General features: G+C 41.4%; 1 protein-coding gene across 1 annotated transcript in view; it reads left to right on the top strand.

The window, feature by feature from the left end:
• The window catches only part of LAMC1 (laminin subunit gamma 1), a 125,106-nt gene that overhangs the window by 87,928 nt on the left and 15,684 nt on the right, over positions 1-21,494 (top strand). Inside the window, exons 4-18 of the mRNA XM_032137069.1 lie at positions 1,158-1,324; positions 5,174-5,362; positions 6,448-6,565; positions 7,587-7,685; positions 7,778-7,914; positions 8,331-8,453; positions 8,544-8,733; positions 9,037-9,149; positions 12,717-12,938; positions 13,057-13,245; positions 15,958-16,203; positions 16,714-16,867; positions 17,436-17,578; positions 18,505-18,683; positions 19,871-20,027. Of these exons, the coding sequence (XP_031992960.1) occupies positions 1,158-1,324; positions 5,174-5,362; positions 6,448-6,565; positions 7,587-7,685; positions 7,778-7,914; positions 8,331-8,453; positions 8,544-8,733; positions 9,037-9,149; positions 12,717-12,938; positions 13,057-13,245; positions 15,958-16,203; positions 16,714-16,867; positions 17,436-17,578; positions 18,505-18,683; positions 19,871-20,027 (2,426 nt within the window). The remainder of the gene's footprint in view (positions 1-1,157; positions 1,325-5,173; positions 5,363-6,447; positions 6,566-7,586; positions 7,686-7,777; positions 7,915-8,330; positions 8,454-8,543; positions 8,734-9,036; positions 9,150-12,716; positions 12,939-13,056; positions 13,246-15,957; positions 16,204-16,713; positions 16,868-17,435; positions 17,579-18,504; positions 18,684-19,870; positions 20,028-21,494) is intronic.

The raw sequence follows: 21,494 nt of genomic DNA, 5'->3' as shown, positions 1-21,494 counted from the left end.
AATTGAGGGAATTTATATTCCTGTTATGATGCTGGGTTAGGCAACAAATACATGACATTAAGCTGGTGGCAGCAGAATGGAAAGGAACATATAGATGCATTTTATTGTGAAGGAAACGTTACCAGGACTTCAGTCAAAGGTGCTTTTAAGATTTAGTGATCAGGAGAATGGTTGGTACCATTAACAAAATAAAGAAGATGAGCTAAACTGAAGAGTTTGGTTATACATATGTAAAATTTCAGGTCATGGGGGACATCAAAGTTTGTGCAGCAGTCAAGGATAAGAGCTTGAGAGAAGATGAGTGCTGGAGATCTAAATTTGGGACTCGTCCTGCCACACTGTCAATGATTCTGAAGTATTTTAGTGTATCAGTGAATGGTAGTTGAAGCTATGAGACTGATTGCTGTCATTAAGGAAGCAAGTGAGGGGAACATTACGACTCCATGGTGCACATTCGTATTGATGGGAATTTCTATGAGTCCTTAATTTGTTATCATACTTGCATCTAGGGGATCCTTCAGGGATTCTTGCTCCAGACAACCTCAGGGGATATTAGTCTGACTACCAAACATCCATATGGGAGTGAGGTATCTAATGTGTCTCACCACCTTTAGGTCGGAATACTTTAAAATCATTATGGCAGATAATTGCTGATGTTCATCAACTTATTTTGTGGTTTTGCGATCCTGAGAACATAAATAAAGCACTCCTTGATCTTCCCAATAACCTTATGAAATAGGCATTATCATCATCCCTGTTTTACAGGTGAGGCACAGAGGTTAAGTTACACTGGTAAGTGACAGGGAAGGGTTTCAAAGGCAGCCTGGCTTCAGAGTCCATGCTTTTCTGAACCACTACATTCTGCTCCCTCTTGACACACAGGTTTGGCTTCAGGAATTAATCCTACAGATAGCCTCAGAAATTGTTGGGGACTTTCTTTTCATGTCTGGTTAATCCCTACCCCTGTTAAGTAAAGCTACCTTGTTTAATTTTTTTTCATCCTTAAAAATTCAGACATCCATTACTTAATCTTGCTCAGTTCCTCAGTTTACACTTTTGAATGGTAAAACTTACTTCTTTGTGTACGTAGTTTTTCTGTGCGCATTTCTGGGACTTTGCAGCTGTTCCATTTTTTGGAGTGTCTCTTCTCTCCCCAGATGTAAATGTAATGGACACGCAAGTGAGTGTATGAAGAACGAATTTGATAAGCTGGTGTGTAATTGCAAACATAACACATATGGAGTAGACTGTGAAAAGTGTCTTCCTTTCTTCAATGACCGGCCGTGGAGGAGGGCAACTGCAGAAAGTGCCAGTGAATGCCTGCGTGAGTGCCCCATGGCATCAGTCTGTCAATTGTCTTGAGGACTTCCAAGGGTGGAAGAAGGAATGGGTGACTTTCTTTTATTCCTCCTTGAAAGGAAAGCTCTGAAGGGCCATGCTTGTTCTGTAATTTGAGTAGCATTCAAGTCAGAGGAAAGTCATAGATGAGGGCAATTCACTGTAAAGGCAAACTGAGGGTTTTGTGTTTCCTTCATGAACACTTGTCCCAGAGTTGGAGCAGCATCTGCAAGGTTTAGAAATTTGTTTAGATCCAAATACTGGGCCAGTGTAGTCTACTCCAGAATATGGTTTCTCTAGTCTTCTTTGTTCCCCTTTAAAATACTATTATTTTTATCAATGCTCAGGCAGCCAAAGTAATTAACATGTATCAAATATAATGAGTTCTAGGCTAAGAGGGCCATTCCAAGATTATTTCTTTTTTCTTTTCTTTTTTTTTTTTTTGAGACTGAGTCTCACTCTGTCACCTAGGCTGGAGTGAGTGATCTCAACTCACTGCAACCTCCACCTCCTGGGTTCAAGTGATTGTCCTGCCTCAGCCTCCTGAGTAGCTGGGATTACAGGTGCGTGCCACCATGCCCAACTAATTTTTGTGTTTTTAGTAGAGATGGGGTTTCACCATGTTGGCCAGGCTGGTCTCGAACTCCTGACCTCAGGTGATCCACCTGCCTCGGCCTCCTAAAGTGCTGGGATTACAGGCCGGAGCCACTGCGCCTGGCCGCACAAGATTATTTCTCAAAACTGTTTTTTCTTTATCTCACTAAAGAGTACAATGGGAAGAATTTTCCCACTTCCCCAATGGAGAGGTGGGTAGCTTTGGGAAGAAGAATAGGTCCTAGTATTCCTAGAAAAAGGTAAAATGAAAAAACTTAAAACATTGTTTATCCCTTCTTAATGTCATGGTTTATTCTGAACAGATAGAGAAAGAAATTTCAGGAGAAGGGAACCTTTTAATCATGATTTTAAAGCAGCAATAATTTTCTTATGTCCTTACAAATATTCTTTATCATATTCTGTTAAGAATAAAGAGAAAAAGAAGATACTCTTAACTTGCAGAAATTATTGGCAGAAACTGGGAACGGTGGCTCACGCCTGTAATCTCAGCACTTTGGGAGGCCTGTGGGGTTGGATACCAGCCTGGCCAACACGGTGAAACCTGTCTCTACTAAAAATACAAAAATTAGCCAGGTGTGGTGGTGCACACCTGTAATCACAGCTACTCACTTGGGAAGCTGAGGCAGGAGAATTGCTTGAACCCGGGAGGCGGAGGTTGCAGTGAGTCAAGATTGCGCCACTGCACTGCATCCTGGGCAACAAAGCGAGACTCTGTCTCAAAAAACAAAAACAAACAAACAAAAAAATTATTGGCAGAAACTCCAAGAAGGGACCACTATCTTAACTCATGACTATTTCCACAGAACTGCCTAGAGGAGATTTTCTTATTCATCTTTTCAACAAATCCTAAGATTTGCAAGTATAATTTACAGCCTCCTCTAACATTTGTAAGCACTTGCTTGACCTTCTTTAATTCCATTACTGAACTGTAATATTCAGTGTTGGAAGCTATACAATAAAGGCTGGTACAAGAATGAAATACTCCTAATATGTGGCATCTAAATAAATGGACATGTGTGCTTGAAAAGCATTCTGCTTAATAATGTCGTATTTTGAGTCTATCCAGGAAGTTACTTAAAGAACCAAACATTGCCAATTCACCTCTAGCAAATGAACTGAGTACTGTAGCTAAAGGACTTTGATGAGGAACTAAGTCAATTGGCTTTTCTCGTTGGTCCCTTCAGCACTGTGACACTTCAAAGAGTGACATTTCTGGATGTTGTGACAATACTACATTAATTGTCAGGATGCTAGGGCTAGGAAAGAGAACTACCTTCTCTCAAGGAGGGAGCCATGGCATTTGCTTTGGCTGTAGGTTGGGACAGTGTGGACAGTGGTGTTATTCTGCTTCACCGTCTCAGAACATCAGATCTTCAGGTGGGTTGGGCTTGGTGGATTGAGGGATAAGCTAGGGCGTCTTGAGGGAAGAGAAATAGCTAATGAAGGAAGGAAAAGGGCACTTTAAAACTAACTTAACAAAACTCTAATTTTTGGTGGCAATAACTCAAGTTTCTAAAAAAGTTTTCAATTATAATAGTGTACTATGAAATAACTGATCATAAGGAAGAGAGAAAAAGAACAAAAGGGGCTGGGTATGGTGGCTCACACTTGCAATCGCAGCACTTTGGGAGGCCAAGGTGGGAGACTCATTTGGGACCAACCTGGGCAATATAGTGAAACCCTGTATCTGCAAAAATAAAAAATAAAATAATTAGCCAAGCATGGTGGCATGTGCCTGTACTCCCAGCTACGTGGCAGGATGAGGCAGGACGATCACTTGAGCCTGGGAGTTTGAGACTAGCCTGAGCAACAGAGCAAGACCTTGTCTCTACAAAATTTTTTTTAAAAATTAGCTGAGTATAGTGGCACACACCTGTAGTCCCAGCTACTTGGGAGGCTAAGGCAGGAGGAGGATCACTTGAGCTCAGGAATTTGAGGCTGCAATGAGTTATGGTGACACCACTGCACTCCAGAGTGAGACCCTGTCTCCAAAAAACAAACAAATCAAAATGTGTTCATGATTTTGGTTAGAAGAAGTCTGCATTAAAAAAGAAAAATGTATTCCAAAAAAGATGTATTCGAATATTTTTTTAAAACAACATCCTGTTCGATTTGAAACCAAATAAAACTTCTTTTTATTTACTCTTCAAGATACTGTCTACATTTTGGGAAGAATCAATAACTCAGAAAAAAATCTTTTTATTATAAATATAGTAAGGAATTGTTGTGACTACAGATACTTGGTCTTGAAATATGGTTGTGCCCTGCAGGGAATATAGCTACTTAACAGATCACCCATTTGGAGTTGAGGCTTCCCTGTACATGGATTTTTCTGGAGGATCTAGATTTCTTTTTAATTCTGCTTTCATCTGTCGTGGCACTAATTTTAACCCATATGTCTCAAGTTACCCCAGTCTAGATATATAAATAATCTGGCACTTTGGAAGTTAGTGTCTTAAGGTAATTTGACTCATCTGAGGCCTAAAAAGTTAAGGTAAATTGAAGCCTGCATATAAAATGGCACTTTGTTTTTGGAGTTGATACTAGAATAAAGGCTAAAGATTCAGGAGAATTGTAATTTGACTTGACTTTTACTTGTATATGAACAATTACCTGGAGGCAGATTATTTTCTAAGTACAAGAATTCCTTGTATCTTATGATGGTGCTATTTTTTAGAGGGAGGAACATTTCTTTATCATTTGGCTATATATACCCTTTATTGACATACTCTTGGGTTTTGTTGTTGTTGGTTTTTTGTTTGTTTGTTTGTTTTTGAGACACAGTTTTAGCTCTTGTTGCCCAGGCTGGCACCCAGTGGTGTGATCTCAGCTCACTGCAACCTCTGCCTCTTGGGCTCAAGCTATTCTCTTGCCTCAGCCTGCCGAGTAGCTGGGATTACAGGCACCTGCTACCACACCCGGCTAATTTTTTGTATTTTTAGTAGAGATGGGGTTTCACCATGTTGGCCAGGCTGGTCTCGAACTCATGACCTCAGGTGATCTGCCTGCCTCAGCCTTCCAAAGTGCTGGGATTATAGGCATGAGCCACTGCACCTGGCCTTCTTGTTGTTGTTAATGAACAGTGCATCTGGTAATCATTCTTAGTCTACCGCCATCTGTCTGTCTCAGAGATGTGGGAAATTATGTTTGATTTTAAGTCTTAAAATGCTCTTCTTAAAGGTACCCAGATCTGATGTAACTCATGTGCTTTGACCGACAGCCTGTGACTGCAATGGTCGATCCCAGGAGTGCTACTTCGACTCTGAACTCTATCGTTCCACTGGCCATGGGGGCCACTGTACCAATTGCCAGGATAACACAGATGGCGCCCACTGTGAGAGGTGCCGGGAGAACTTCTTCCGCCTTGGAAACAATGAAGCCTGCTCTCCATGCCACTGTAGTCCTGTGGGTAAGTGACAGGAAGATGGATTGAAAGACAAAATGATAGTTCTGTGGACCCCCAGAAAGGAAAGCTTTGTTTCCAAGGCATTTGGACAACTAAGTGTGGAGGTGTGTACATTATTGTAACACAGAAATGAGTCAAGATCTGTCTTTACCCCACGCCTCCACCTTTTTTAACCAAGTTGAACTTTCAGATGAGTTTCTGGTGTGTAAGAGGGGGGTGGTGGCCTGAGTAATGGTTCTGCAAATAATTAGCAACAGGATCTTAGAGACAATTTGAACTTTGACTGTAAAAGGTTAACTGCTTTGTGAGTTCTTCCTTGTTAATGATTTTGTTTAGTCTAATCTCCTTAGAGTGCTGAAATATTCTTAGCATGTTGGTGTGTGTACAGAGATGCACAGCATTCTTAGTCTAGCCCATTCTTCAAGAGTTTGACCTTTATTTTTGTCATTTAGGCCTATATATACTTAAATTCTAGATATGGGCCTTAAGGGGCTGTGATCGCCCACAGAGAAGTATCTGATCTTGTGTGCAGTGTTTCATTGGGTACAAAGTGATTTTCAACATTGATGAGTAATTTCATCTTAGCATGTGTCTAGAAACTTAAAATCCCATGGCTTAAAGGGGCATGATTTTGAGAAGGTTCTGATTTAAAATTTGGTTTTTATTATCTTTGTGACCATCAGGAGATTGCATACTGGTTCTCAGGCATTGCTTTTAATTACCAGTTATCTTTCTTTAACACATTGATTTTACTTACGTATCTGGCCGAAATTTTTTTTTTATTATACTTTAAGTTTTAGGGTACATGTGCACAATGTGCAGATTTGTTACATATGTATCCATGTGCCATGTTGGTGTGCTGCACCCATTAACTCGTCATTTAGCATTAGGTATATCTCCTAATGCTGTCCCTCCGCCTCTCCCCACCCCACAACAGTTCCCGGAGTGTGATGTTCCCCTTCCTGTGTCCATGTGTTCTCATTGTTCAATTCCCACCTATGAGTAAGAACATGCAGTGTTTGGTTTTTTGTCCTTGCAATACTTTACTGGCCGAATTTTTGTTTGACAATAGGCACTTTACATTTTAGGCTCTCTGAGCACACAGTGCGATAGTTATGGCAGATGCAGCTGTAAGCCAGGAGTGATGGGGGACAAATGTGACCGTTGCCAGCCTGGATTCCATTCTCTCACTGAAGCAGGATGCAGGTAAAATATTTTCAAAGCCAGAAGAAGGGGGCAGAATCTATATATAGTCAACACATATTAATAGATCTTGTGGCTTATTGGCAGCAGGGTAAACATTTTTCCTGTAATAATTGTCAACAACACTGAGGACTAGCTGTAATGGTGAGCCGCAAGGGGTTTGGCTTGTACAGAGAGTAAGCAGAGTTTTAATGGGATGACTATCTTAAACTGAAACCAAATATAAAAATGACTTCAGGCTCACGCCCACTTTGGGAGGCCAAGGTGGCCGGATCACGAGGTCAGGAGATCAAGACCACGGTGAAACCCCGTCTCTATTAAAAATACAAAAAAAATTAGCCAGGCGTGGTGGCAGGCAGCAGTAGTCCCAGCTACTTGGGAGGCTGAGGCAGGAGAATGGTGTGAACCTGGGAGGCAGAGCTTGCAGTGAGCCGAGATCGTGCCACTGCACTCCAGCGTGGGTGACAGAGCGAGACTCTGTCTCAAAAAAAATGACTTTAGGGTCCATTTTGTTCTATGTGTATTTCTTTTTAAAAAATCTGTTGGCTGGGCGCCTGTGGCTCACGCCTGTAATCCCAGCACTTTGGGAAGCTGAGGCAGGTGGATCACGAGGTCAAGAAATCAAGACCATCCTGGCCAACATTGTGAAACCCTGTCTCGGCCGGGCGCGGTGGCTCACGCTTGTAATCCCAGCACTTTGGGAGGCCGAGGTGGGCGGATCACGAGGTCAGGAGATCGAGACCACGGTGAAACCCCGTCTCTACTAAAAATACAAAAAAATTAGCCGGGCGTGGTGGCGGGCGCCTGTAGTCCCAGCTACTCGGAGAGGCTGAGGCAGGAGAATGGCGTGAACCCGGGAGGCGGAGCTTGCAGTGAGCCGAGATTGCGCCACTGCACTCCAGCTTGGGCGACAGAGCGAGACTGTGTCTCAAAAAAATCTGTTAACATGTAAAACAAAGGGCTGACTTTAAGAGTGGAATTTTTCTCCCTTCTCTGATTGTTTTATCCATTTTTCATTGAATAGGCCATGCTCTTGTGATCCCTCTGGCAGCATAGATGAATGTAATGTTGAAACAGGAAGATGTGTTTGCAAAGACAATGTCGAAGGCTTCAATTGTGAAAGGTAGTGCATTCTTTCTCTAGCTGCATTGTGTTTTCTCTGTTACCGTATTTCAAGTGAAAAAAAGTAACTGATCGTGTCTTAATCTTTTTCAGATGCAAACCTGGATTTTTTAATCTGGAATCATCTAATCCTCGGGGTTGCACACCCTGCTTCTGCTTTGGGCATTCTTCTGTCTGTACAAATGCTGTTGGCTACAGTGTTTATTCTATCTCCTCTACCTTTCAGATTGGTAATTTAGACCTCATCCCCCAACCTGTTAGAACTGTGAGACTACACTGAAAATATTTTTAAAATTAAAATCAGTAACTATTTGAAGGCTTTTTGATGGTTGGCAACACTTTGTATTATTTAGCATGCATAGTTTTTGTAGTTTGGCCTTTTAATTTAATGAAAATGTAATTTTGGCTTTAGAATTTGTCTCAATGAATAGTGAGTACAAATGTTATATAGATAGTGATAAAGTAAAATATAGTTTGAGTGGTATAGCATATATAGGTACTGTTGTAGGATCCATTTATTCAAAAAGGTTTATTGATGCCTTTCTGTATACAAGGCGTGGTCTTACACATTTTTATGGTACATAGAGGACCTGAATTCAGGATGTTTACAGTGTAAAGTGCTTGTGTTTTCCTTCTGTACCTGCAGATGAGGATGGGTGGCGTGTGGAACAGAGAGATGGCTCTGAAGCATCTCTCGAGTGGTCCTCTGAGAGGCAAGATATCGCCGTGATCTCAGACAGCTACTTTCCTCGGTACTTCATTGCTCCTGGTAAGTAAGGCTAGAAAGCAGTCTGACGTGCTGTGTGCTTCTGTTTAATCTCAGTCTCACATTCTTGCCACCATTGTGTCTGTATTCCAGCAAAGTTCTTGGGCAAGCAGGTGCTGAGTTATGGTCAGAACCTCTCCTTCTCCTTTCGAGTGGACAGGCGAGATACTCGCCTCTCTGCAGAAGACCTTGTGCTTGAGGGAGCTGGCTTAAGAGTATCTGTACCCTTGATCGCTCAAGGCAATTCCTATCCAAGTGAGACCACTGTGAAGTATGTCTTCAGGTAAGATACCTTCTTTGTAAAATGAGACTTGATGAACATTGTGAAAGTGGTGTCTTTATTTAAGTAACTGGCCTCTAGATGTATTTTAAAGAAAACCTTCTCGGTTATTGTGGTGATTTCGTAAAAGGGAGCCTTCCTTTCTTTACCTTTATCTTTTCCAATTGTACTGTCAAACCAATAGTCTCATTTTTTATTTGATTTGATAGAGCATTGCATTGTTGGGGCATAAATGAATAAGAAATATTTCCCCAACATCCAGAATTATCCTTACAGAGGTTAATGTGGCCCTTTCTTTCTCTCCAGGCTCCATGAAGCAACAGATTACCCTTGGAGGCCTGCTCTTACCGCTTTTGAATTTCAGAGGCTCCTAAACAATTTGACCTCTATCAAGATCCGTGGGACATACAGTGAGAGAAGTAAGTTATGATATAATTTAGGAGAGTTGTTTAAAAAGATGATTGGGTAGAAAGATTCATGATCATGCAAAAGTTTCTCTTTCCTAATAATATAACACTGAGAAGTATATAACAACCACATTATACATGAATTATATATAAAGACAATGCATTTTTTAACTGCTTTCAAGGACCTGGAAAAAAATTGGTAAAATTAGTAAATAGTACTATTTACTAATTGATTACTCAATTGATCAGTAGGTCAATTGAGGTTACATTGTATATAAATAGATTTTCTAAAAAACCGAATTATAGGTTAGGTGCAGCTGCTTACACCTGTAATCCCAGCACTTTGGGAGGCTGAGGTGAGCAGATCACTTGAGGTCAGGAGTTTGAGACAAGCCTGGCCAACATGGTGAAACCCCGTCTCTATTAAAAATACAAAAACTAGCCGGGTGGGGTGGCGAAAGCCTGTAATCCCAGCTGCTTGGGTGGCTGAGGGATAAGAATCGCTTAAACCCAGGAGGCAGTGGTTGCAGTGAGCTGAGCTCATGCCACTGCATTCCAGCCTGGGCGACAGAATGAGAATCTGTCTCAGAAAAAAAAAAAAAAAATCTGATTATAATTCTACTGGCTCAAGTTGCCTCATCTTCATTTCTTTTTATTTACTGTTGTGTAATTATAATTTATAATTTGAGCCATTGGTTAAATTATTAAAAGTCATAAATTATTTAATGATTTTGTTATAATTTTAGGTGAACAAGAGTTTAAAACTTAAAATTTTTTTTTTTTGAGATGGAGTCTTGCTCTGTTACCCAGGCTGTGGTACAATAGCATGATCTTGGCTCACTGCAACCTCCACCTCCTGGTTCAAGCGATTCTCCTGCTCAGCCTCCCAAGTAGCTGGGATTACAGGCACGCCCCACCACACCCAGCTAATTTTTGTATTTTTAGTAGAGATGTGGTTTCACCATATTGGCCAAGCTGATCTCAAACTCCTGACCTCAGGTGATCCCCCCCGCCTTGGCCTCCCAAAGTGCTGGGATTACAGGCATGAGCCCCTGCACCTGGCCAAAATTTTTTTCTTAAAAAAATGTTTTAAACAAGGACCTTTTTCTCTAGCAAGGTACAGCTGTTTGGGGAGGTGGAGTTAGTGATGATGTGGTATTGGGAGAGGCATCTGCAGCTTAGATGTGTTGATTTTTGAAGTGCCTGCATGAATATCCAGATAACAATGGCTTGTAAGTAGTTAGAAATATGAATGTGGGGCTTACGAAGAGATTAGGACTAGCGATCCAGATTTAGAAGGTTGTCAACATATGGGCAATAATTTTTAAACTTGGAAATATGACAGAAAATATAGATGGGAAAGGAGGATGGAATCTTGGAAACAGTTAAGTCCATGCTCTAAGACCCGAGGACAACATGGCGAAACCCCATCTCTACTAAAAAGTACAAAAATTAGCAGAGTATGGTGGTGCATGCCTGTAGTCCCAGCTTCTCGGGAGGCTGAGGTGAGAGGATCACGTGCACTCAGGAGGTCAAGGCTGCAGTGAGCGGTAATTGTGCCACTGCACTCCAGCCTGGACAATGGAGTGTGACCCTGTCTCAAAAAAAGTAAAATAAATAAATAAGACCCAAGGGAGAAAAAGAATTTTAGGAAAGAGAAACAATTAACAAGTTTAGGAAGCTAGCATCATTGGGTTTTGGATTGGTGATTCCTTAATCATTGCTGAGTTTTTGTTTTTAAGAAGTGTTAAAACTGTCCAGGCGTGGTGACTCATGCTTGTAATTCCAGCACTTTGGGAGGCTGAGGCAGGAGGATTGCTTGAGGCTAGGTGTTCAAGACCAGCCTGGGCAACATAGCAAGATTCTCTCTATATAAATCAAAAAAATTAGCTGGGCATGGTGGCACACACCTGTGGTCTTATCTACCTCGGAGGCTGAGGGCAGGAGGATGCGTGAGCCCAAGAGGTCGAGCTCGCAGTGAGCTGTGATCATGCCGTTGCACACCAGCCTGAGTTTACAGAGTGGATCTATCTCAAAAAAAAAAAAAAAAAAAAAAGATTGGGAGGTGGTGTTGAAACTGAAAGATCACAGTGCTTTAAGAAGTAATTTGAAGTTGACTAAGTAAAATAAAGAATGTTCTGTTAAGAAGTTTGGCTATAAGGAAAAGACATGGACTATAATTTGGGAGTAGGAACAAGATTGAAAAAAGAGTATTTTTAGAATGGGGAGATTTAAGGATGTTTAGAATTGGAAGCACAGTAACCAATAAAGCCATATCTCATGACCTAACTAGGCAAGATAAACCTGTAAACATACTAAAGTAGTATATTTAGGGCAGTAATGGAGGTGTCCTTTAGCCTTAGGTGGTTAATTTTCAAATGAATTTTATAAACAGCAAATGCTATTTCATAACATGAAAAATATGCTGTAAGCATAAGACTGCAAAACACTAGAGTGGAATGGAGATTACAGGGAAATATGATGATGTTACTGAGGCCTATACCTCTCTGATAAAATGTTCCTGTTGATGCTTGTATCAGGGGCACCACTGGATTGGATGAACCATTGGTCTAAGGCAATATAAGGTTTCCTCTGATTTCTTATAGAAATGGAAAAGCATTGGGCTCTGGAGTAATTGTATACTTGTAAGAAGTAACCCTGAGTATTAGAACTTTACTTGAGAGTTTTTGTTTTTTGTTTTTTGGGGGGTTTTTTGGCTGTTTTACAGAGGGCAGAAATTATATCACCTGAGTATTACCTGTTGACAGGTTCTTCCCCTTCTGTCTTATCCTTGAACTCTGTAGTGCCTGCTTTTGTAGCAAAAGAATGAAAACACTCCTTAATGGCTGTAGACATAAACTCTTCTTTTCCCCCCACACTCTTGTTCATATCTCTTCTCAGTCCAAATGATTGTCTAATGCTTTTAATTTTTCACATTGATGGGGACTGTAAAATTCAGCAAATCTAGGGGTACATGTGTGTGTTTTAAAAAAAATAAGTTTGGGCTGGGCATGGTGGCTCAAGCCTGTAATCCCAGCACTTTGGGAGGCCAAGGTGGGCTGATCACCTAAGGTCAGGAGTTCGAGAGCAGCCTGGCCAACATGGTGAAACCCTGTCTCTTCAAAAAAAAAATACAAAAATTAGCCAGGCATGGTGGCACATGCCTGTAATCCCAGCTGCTCGGGGAGGCTGAGGCAGGAGAATTGCTTGAACCCAGGAGGCGGAGGCTGCAGTGAGTCGAGATCGCACCACTGCACTCCATCCTGGGAGACGGAATGAGACTCCATCTCAATAAATAAATATATATATATAAACAAACAAATAAATTAATAAATAAAAATTTGCTATACCACCACTCCAGATACTTAGCACTCAGTACCACATGATTGTTCTAAAGCTGTTTTCTAGTTCTCTTCTCCAGGGGGTAGACGTGGATATCCATAGTGTATCAGAGCCCAGTTAAGCTAATGGCTGATTTTCTCTGGAATTTGGGGTCTAGTTACTTTTTAGTGTTACTGACTTTACACAAGGTTTGGAAAACAAGCCATTTGGTGATTTTCTTTTCCTCACTGTACACAGGTGCTGGATATTTGGATGATGTCACCCTGGCAAGTGCGCGTCCTGGGCCTGGAGTCCCTGCAACTTGGGTAGAGTCCTGCACCTGTCCTGTGGGATATGGAGGGCAGTTTTGTGAGATGTGCCTCTCAGGTTACAGAAGAGAAACTCCTAATCTTGGACCATACAGTCCATGTGTGCTTTGCGCCTGCAATGGACACAGCGAGACCTGTGATCCTGAGACAGGTGAGATGATCTTTGGCAGCTGTTAGACCTAACTTCTCTTTAGCAATTGTGAAGAAAGTGCTCATTGTCTTATATACTTGTACACTTGCCTGTTTTCTCACACCTGCCTTCCAAATAGGTGTTTGTAACTGCAGAGACAATACGGCTGGCCCACACTGTGAGAAGTGCAGTGATGGGTACTATGGAGATTCAACTGCGGGCACCTCCTCCGATTGCCAACCCTGTCCGTGTCCTGGAGGTTCAAGTTGTGCTGTTGTCCCCAAGACAAAGGAGGTGGTGTGCACCAACTGTCCTACTGGCACCACTGGTAAGTCTGCTCGCTTCATCTGCTTTCAGTGTTCCCTTCTATAAAAAGACCTAGGGGAAATGGGCTTCGAGATTGTTTTGGATCTTTGTGTTTGGTTCCGTTTCAGTGGTTATGGTTTTCCTAATAGGAAGCTGAGGCTGGCTCACTCTCCTTGTTTCCTTCCGTTTCTCTTTTGGGTATCACCTGATTGTCTCCATCTCTCAACCAAGGGCTTTCATGTCACCTTGATCTACCGTCTCCTCTTTAGGTGATCAAATCTTGTCTTGAGGCTTCAAAAGCCTTTCTATATCTATGATAGCTAAGTTTGTATTTCCAGCCCTGACACCTCTCCTGAGCTACCTACTTGCCATTTCCACTTGGATGGTGGGCTAGAAGCCTTCTGCTTGCCTTTCCACATCCCTGTTCACCTTTCTCCACCCTGACTGAGACCTGCATGCACTGCATCAAATGTCAGGCTCCATTTGCATTCAGACAACAGAAAGCACATACGGGAGCTCACAGAGAAGGAGGAGGGTGAGGACAGAGTATTTATCCCATGGCCCCTTCTCTGTGGGGTTCTCTGGATTGATGACCTCAAATCCATCATTGATAAGCCAAATCAGCTCCTGGGAGGCCTTCTCCAAACAGCTCTTTTTACCTTTAGATTCTGCTAGCTGCCCCACCCACCACCTGAGGCCCAGGGTACGGAGCCTGTCTCAAGTGCTACACTCTTCTCGCAGTTTCCCTACACTCCGTGCTGATTTGATTGTGTCAGCCATTTTCTGCTGTGATTTTGATTCACATAGCCAAAGGAACTCAAATTTATACAAATCCAAGTTAAATATTTGATTTCCTCCCTTTTTCTTCAACCCTTTGTTTCTCCTCCAGTCTTGTTCATCTTAGTAAATATGCTGCCATTAGCCTAGTTGCTCAAGCTGAAACCTTAGGGCTTATACTTGATTCATCTTCCTTTCAAGTCCTGGAAATAGTCAGCAAATCTTACTGATGTTATCTCAGATCTGACCGCTTCTCACCACTTCCACTATCACCAACCTGATTCAAACCTCTGTTATCTCTCACCTGGGATTGCCTAATTGTTCTCCCTGCTTCACCTGCTCCCCTACAATGGATCCAATCTCAACATGAAAGCTAAAATGGTCCTTTCAAAATGTACCTCAGATTACACCACTTTTAAACCCTCCAATAGCTTTTTGATACACTAAAACCAAATCTTTTACCCTGACCTCCATGCTCCTACATGGGTTTGAACTGCTTCCATGGCTTATCTTGTTTGTCTGAAACTTTCTTCCCTTGGATATTATCCTGGCTGGTCTCTTCTCTATCTTTCCATTGCTATCCCAATGTCTCCTTCTTACAGAGGCTTTCCCTACCCACCAATATAAAGTAGCCCTCACCTTCACCCCATGCTGCTCTATTTTGTTTAAATTTTTTATGCTTATCCCTATCTGAAGTAATCTTGTTTATTTGTATGTCTGCCTATTGGTCTTCACCAACCACTGCATACGCTTCGTGAGAGCAGAGACCTTGTCCACCTTGTTCACATCATCCTAATGACCTAGAACAGTGCTGGTATATAGTAGATGTTCAGAAAATACTTGTTGAATGAATTAATAAACCTCAGATTGACCAGAAATTTGAGTCTATTTCAGGCGCTACTGGTTACAAAGATATCACAAGCCCAACTTGAACTAATCATGGTAGGAAAGTGGAAAAGGGAGGATGAGGAGCAGTGAGTTTAGTACAGTGGAAAGAGCTCTGGATTCTAGCTCTCCCTCTCTACCTGTCACTTATTTGGTTACAGGTAAATTACTTATCCTCTCTGTTCCCTGAGCTATAATATTTTTTGCGTGTGTGTGTGTGTGTGTGTGTGTGTGTGTGTGTGTGTGTGTGTTTTATTATACTTTAGGTTTTAGGGTACATGTGCACAATGTGCAGGTTTGTTACATATGTATCCATGTGCCATGTTGATTTCCTGCACCCATTAACTCGTCATTTAGCTTTAGGTATATCTCCTAATGCTATCCCTCCCCCATCCCCCAACCCCACAACAGTCCCCGGAGTGTGATGTTCCCCTTCCTGTGTCCATGAGTTCTCATTGTTCAATTCCCACCTATGAGTGAGAACATGCGGTGTTTGGTTTTTTGTCCTTGCGATAGTTTACTGAGAATGATGTTTTAAGCAGTCAGCAACTGATGATTTCTAAGTTCTCTTCTAACATGCCCTGATTCTGTACCAATTGATACTGATGAACAAGGATTAGCACATGCCTTTTACATTTTAAGAGAATGGTTCTGCTCACCCTGTTGTGTGGGAAACTTACAGTGTCAAGAGTGGCACTTCATCTCTTTTAATATCATCTGCCAAAACAACGTATACGAATATGCCATCCTTTGAGACTGGAGAGGTTTATAAACCTTGGGCTTGACTCATTTACCGAGCACTTTTAATACATGATTTGGGTTGATTGTCACAACAATTGAAGTGAAGTAGGCAGACCAAGTCCTTCCTTTCTAGTGAGGAAATAGAGATGTGCTCAAGATCATTCTGGTGGTCTGGCCCCGTGCCAGGGCTGCAGCCCAGGTCCTCTGCCCTCCACTGCACCATGTCTTCTCTCATGTGATGATCACACTAGATTACCTGTAGCCAGTGGTAATCTAGCACCAAAAATGTCTAAGGCCTTTCTTTCATAACATCAGATTGTCTCATCCCCAGGTAAGAGATGTGAGCTCTGTGATGATGGCTACTTTGGAGACCCCCTGGGTAGAAATGGCCCTGTGAGACTTTGCCGCCTGTGCCAGTGCAATGACAACATCGATCCCAACGCAGTTGGAAATTGCAATCGCTTGACAGGAGAATGCCTGAAGTGCATCTATAACACTGCTGGCTTCTATTGTGACCGGTGCAAAGACGGATTTTTTGGAAATCCCCTGGCTCCCAATCCAGCAGACAAATGCAAAGGTAATCAGCCTTTGACCAGATTCTGTCACAGCTAAATGCCCCTTTATTGTGAGAATTCTTGTGTGTCTCTTAAAATATATATAGTTGTTTAGTCCAATAGAAATACATTGTGAACCGCTTTTGTCTTTTAAAATTTTCTAGTCACCGCATTAAAAAAGTATAAAGAAGGACAGTCATGGCGGCTGACACCTGTGGTCCCGTAAAAAGAAACAGGTGAAATGAATACTAATGTATTCTATTTAATATATCCAACATAAGTAATCAATAAAAATTATTAATGAAATAGATGTTCTTTCTCATGCTAAGCCTTCAAAATCCAGTGTGTATCTCACGTTTATAGCACATTTCAATTCAGACTCGCCAGCCACATTTAAAGTGCTCAGTAGCCACATGTGACCAGCAGCTACCAACCTGGCAACACAGGTCTAAAGAATCTCTTTGGATTGTTTATATTTTAGTATTTCTCTCAGGTGATTTGTGTCTTTTGCCATCTCTGTCTTCCTGCCTTAGCCTGCAATTGCAATCCGTATGGGACAGTGAAGCAGCAGAGCAGCTGTAACCCCGTGACAGGGCAGTGTGAATGTTTGCCTCACGTGACTGGCCGGGACTGTGGTGCTTGTGACCCTGGATTCTACAATCTGCAGAGTGGGCAAGGCTGTGAGAGGTGAGACATAGGTGCCTTTGGTGAAAGTAATCTTTGCTTTTTCTGTTATAAAAAATGAATTTTTATAAGTACATTTAATAGTTGACTGTTCAGATACTACTGGAGTGCCTAATGTAGGCAAGGCATCCTTCAGGGGCAATGCTGGAGAATTGTAATAAAGCTAATGAAAGAAAGGAGTGGAGCACAGTGGCCCCAGCTGTGCCAGAATCACCTGAGCAACCTTTTAAAAGCACAAATTTCCAGGTCCTTTCTGAGGCACTTAGAATCAGACCCTTCAGGGTTGCAGCCTGGGAACTTCTGTTTTCAAAGCTGCTACTTAGTGTCCATACAGTCCTAGGTTGAAGAGCACTGGTAGCAGTTAAGTTAGGAAAAGAGGTTCTGAATAGCACTCATGAAAATTACTTGAACCTTAGGGGCTTAATAACCCTTAACATTCCATCTTAGTAACCCTTACCATTCAGTTTTCTGATACAAATTACAAATTACATCAGTGCTATACTAGAAAAAAAAAAAGTTGTGCTTAAAGTCTGTTTTTCTTGCCTGAGAAATGTCCTGTGTTCATTTTCAGGTGTGACTGCCATGCCTTGGGCTCCACCAATGGGCAGTGTGACATCCGCACCGGCCAGTGTGAGTGCCAGCCTGGCATCACCGGTCAGCACTGTGAGCGCTGTGAGGTCAACCACTTTGGGTTTGGACCTGAAGGCTGCAAACGTAAGGGGTGTTGGTGGCATACAACTCTAAGCTTCCACTAATTCCAGTTAGTGTCTTAAGGCCAGAAAAGACTTTGACAGCCTCAGTCTAGCCACTTGGCTCATAGTCAGGGCTGTACCTAAGTCATCGTAGATGCTTTATTTGCAGATCAAAGGCTTCTCTAGTTTCTTTGTATGTTTTCTTTTATAACGTTTCTGATTCTTCCTTTTTCCAATCTTTTATTTTTTCCAAGGAAGTCTTCCTTTGATTACTGAGCTTTCCCACTGTGGTTCATGAAACTTCTTTATCGATTGCATTCTTAGTGCCGATAATGAAATAGTGGAAGATTCTGTTCACAGTGTGTTTGTTGACTTGCTGTAGTTGCTTCCCACCCTTGGGGCCCTTTTGGTATGATTACGTGTAAACATCTGCTTCTCCTTGGCGTAAACACTTGCCTGGAATTGGGCCTCAGAACAGATTGGCTTTTGCTTTCTGAATTCCTTCATTTCTCCTGTGGAATGTAGCATAAGTAATTGGCTCAGTTCAGAGAACACAGTGAATAAACAAACTATAAGATAATGCAAAAGAAGTATTAGCATTTGGGTTTTCTAGTTCTTTAGAGAAATATTAAACAGTGGAGAATTGAAGGTAGAGATGAATTCTTGAAGTGCATGAAAACAGCACTGATAGTTTCATAACTTCTCTAATTACTAAGTAACCTGAAGTGTGTCCCAAAGGTTGCACGTTTTACTTTAAAGCTCATTTTGACTTTAAAAAATGTCAATTTTCTCTGCTAAACAGACATAGCCATTTAAGATCTCATAAATAGTCCTGTTTTTCAAAAAATTATAATGACAGCATAGTCAGCTTATTGTTATCAGTCTGAATTAAGAGATATACTCTTCCTTCTTTTGCTAATTATGTATTATTTTCTCCTTATTCTGCAGCCTGTGACTGTCATCCCGAGGGATCTCTTTCACTTCAGTGCAAAGATGATGGTCGCTGTGAATGCAGAGAAGGCTTTGTGGGAAGTCGCTGTGACCAGTGTGAAGAAAACTATTTCTACAATCGGTCTTGGCCTGGCTGCCAGGAATGTCCAGCTTGTTACCGGCTGGTAAAGGATAAGGTAAGCTGTCAATAGTGCATTCATTCATTCATCTAGCAGACGTCGAGTGGCAACTTACTGTGCACTAATCTCTATAGAAAAAGTGGTGAACAAGATAGATGTGGTCCCTATTCTTAAAGACTTATATTCCAGTTGGGAGGCAAATAATAAAAAATAAATAAATAAACAAAACAAACACTGAGATAAGTGCCAGGAAGAATATGAATGGAGAACAACTGGGGGAAACTACTTTATATAAGGCCTCTCTACAGAATTCATCTAAGGTGAGATCTGATGGATACAAAGGAATGAGCCAAGTGAAAAGTAATGGTAGGTTTGTTCCAGGCAGAAGGAACCTGGTGTACAGAGGCCTGAAAGCTGGAGAGTGGCTGGAGCCTGCTGAGCACGGAGGGTGTGGTCTGTTTTTTAATACTGGAGAGGTTGGTACGGACAGGTTATATGGGACCATGATGACCATAGTAAGAAGTTTAGATTTTATCCCAAATCCACTAAGAATGCATTAAAGAAACTCTTAAAATCTAGGAAATCCAGATTATATTTTAAGAGGAGCACTCTTGACTGCTGTGTGAAGAATGGTTAGGAATGGGGCTTAATAGGAAGCCTCAATTGGATTGGATAAATATGCATGTTTGGGGACAGGATAGGAAAAGAGAAGAATAAGGATGTGTCTTGGGTTTTTTGCTTAAGGTAGCTGGAGGCCTTATTTACTGAGATGGAGATTCCTCAAGGAGAATAGAGGTAAGAGGTATAATTTTGGATGTTAAGTTTGAGATACCTGTCAGAGAGCTGAGTGGAGATATCACGAAGGTAATCTGACACTCAAGGGAGAAGTCAGAGCTGAAGAATCATCAGCATGCAGTCTTTAAAGTCAAAGGAATGGCTCTGAAGGTTTTTTTTGAAGCTAGAAAAATAAACTAGCCATGTCTTCTCTTCAGAAGTAGACATGAATGGAGTGGATAGAACTACATATTCATGCAGCACACCAACATGGCACATGTATACATATGTAACAAACCTGCATGTTGTGCACATGTATCCTAAAACTTAAAGTATAATAATAATTAAAAAAAAAAAACTACATATTCATGGAGTGCCCATGATTCCTGCAGGAAGTGTGATTGAGTTCTTCAGGAATACTTGTGTGACCTACCTTTTTTCTTTCCCTTTTCTTTCTTCCTTATGTTTAGGTTGCTGATCATAGAGTGAAGCTCCAGGAATTAGAGAGTCTCATAGCAAACCTTGGAACTGGGGATGAGATGGTGACAGATCAAGCCTTTGAGGATAGACTAAAGGAAGCAGAGAGGGAAGTTATGGACCTCCTTCGTGAGGCCCAGGATGTCAAAGGTACGCCTGATTGAACAGTGCGTGACTTCTGTGAGATGGACCAATCTTTAGATGTGGCTCCTAAAGCAAGGTTATTAGTATGGTTTTATAAAATTCTTTCTCAATTTTTAAACTGCTTGTAGATTATAAATCATTTCATTTTTTAAACACTAATTCAAAAAGCAACCTGACATTTACTGCTTTAAGCTACTGTAAGCATAGGGTGATTTTCCAACAGATAAAAAACTATTCAGTATTCGAATTTCAAGCATTTTATGAATCTGTTCTATTACAAGGTGTCTAAAAATCATTAAAGGCATGCGTTTTCATAAGCTTTTTTTTTTTTTTTAAATTGAGCCAGAGTCACTCTGTTTCCCAGGCTGGAGTGCGGTGGTGCGATCTTGGCTCACTGCAACCTCCATCTCCTGGGTTCAAGTGATTCTCCTGGCTTAGCCTCCTGAGTACCTGGGACTACAGGCACATGCTTACCATGCCCGGGTAATTTTTTGTATTTTGAGTAGAGATGGTGGTTCACCATGTTAGCCAGGATGGTCTCAATCTCCTGACCTCGTGATTTGCCCGCCTTGGCCTCCCAAAGTGCTGGGATTACAGGCGTGAGCCACTGCGCCCAGCCAAAAAATTTTTACATTATCAAATAATTGAGTAACCCTCCAAGTAGGACCACCATATATAGTTAGGCAAGAATTTATAGAGTCTCACCTCTGCACATGCATTTGGTAGCCAAGTTCCAAGTTGGTTTTTTCCAAACCTGTATTCATCTTCATTGGTCTTACCTTTGACTTCTCATCTTTTTTTTCCCCACATTCCTTAGAAAATTTAGACCCCAACACCGAGCACGATGCTGAAATATGAATTGGTCAATTTACTTAATGGTTTTTATATGTTAATAAAACCTCATGATACATGAGAGTTTTAATAATAACAGACTTATATTTATCTTTTGATTTGTTAGGACCTGAGTATGAGATTTAATTTGAATGAGCATATTAATAAAGAATAATTTGAAGAACTATTAAAAAACAGATCAGTTTGAAAGAAATTACACTGATATGCTGGCGCATGGATGTGGCAGAAGAGTCTAGTTTAAAATACAAAATAAGTTTAATTTGTCATACTTCAACTTATGTTTTAAACCTGGTTTTTTCTGGGTTTTGAAAAATGTTCGGCTTTTAGGGCTGGCAGCATTTTTAACAACATTGTATATTTATGACTAAATTGCATGTGCTGGTATTAAAGCCAGTCATTCTCACCTTCATTAAACATTCCTTGGGTGTCTTCTCTTTGCCAACCACTGCATAAGAGCAGCGATATAGTGATGAGTAAGAAAGAGTTTATAGTCAAGTGGACAGATGGGCACATGGTTGGAGGTGTGATGAGTGTACATTGAAGGACCTACTGGGCGTGGTAAAGGCTGTCCAGCTATGCCAGGGGCTTTGCGGAACCTGGCAGAAAGTTGCGATGTTTAGA

Source organism: Hylobates moloch, unplaced genomic scaffold (assembly GCF_009828535.3).
Source record: "Hylobates moloch isolate HMO894 unplaced genomic scaffold, HMol_V3 SCAFFOLD_18, whole genome shotgun sequence".
In the NCBI taxonomy this organism is placed as follows: Eukaryota; Metazoa; Chordata; class Mammalia; order Primates; family Hylobatidae; genus Hylobates; species Hylobates moloch.
This window is presented reverse-complemented; position numbering and strand designations above follow the sequence as displayed.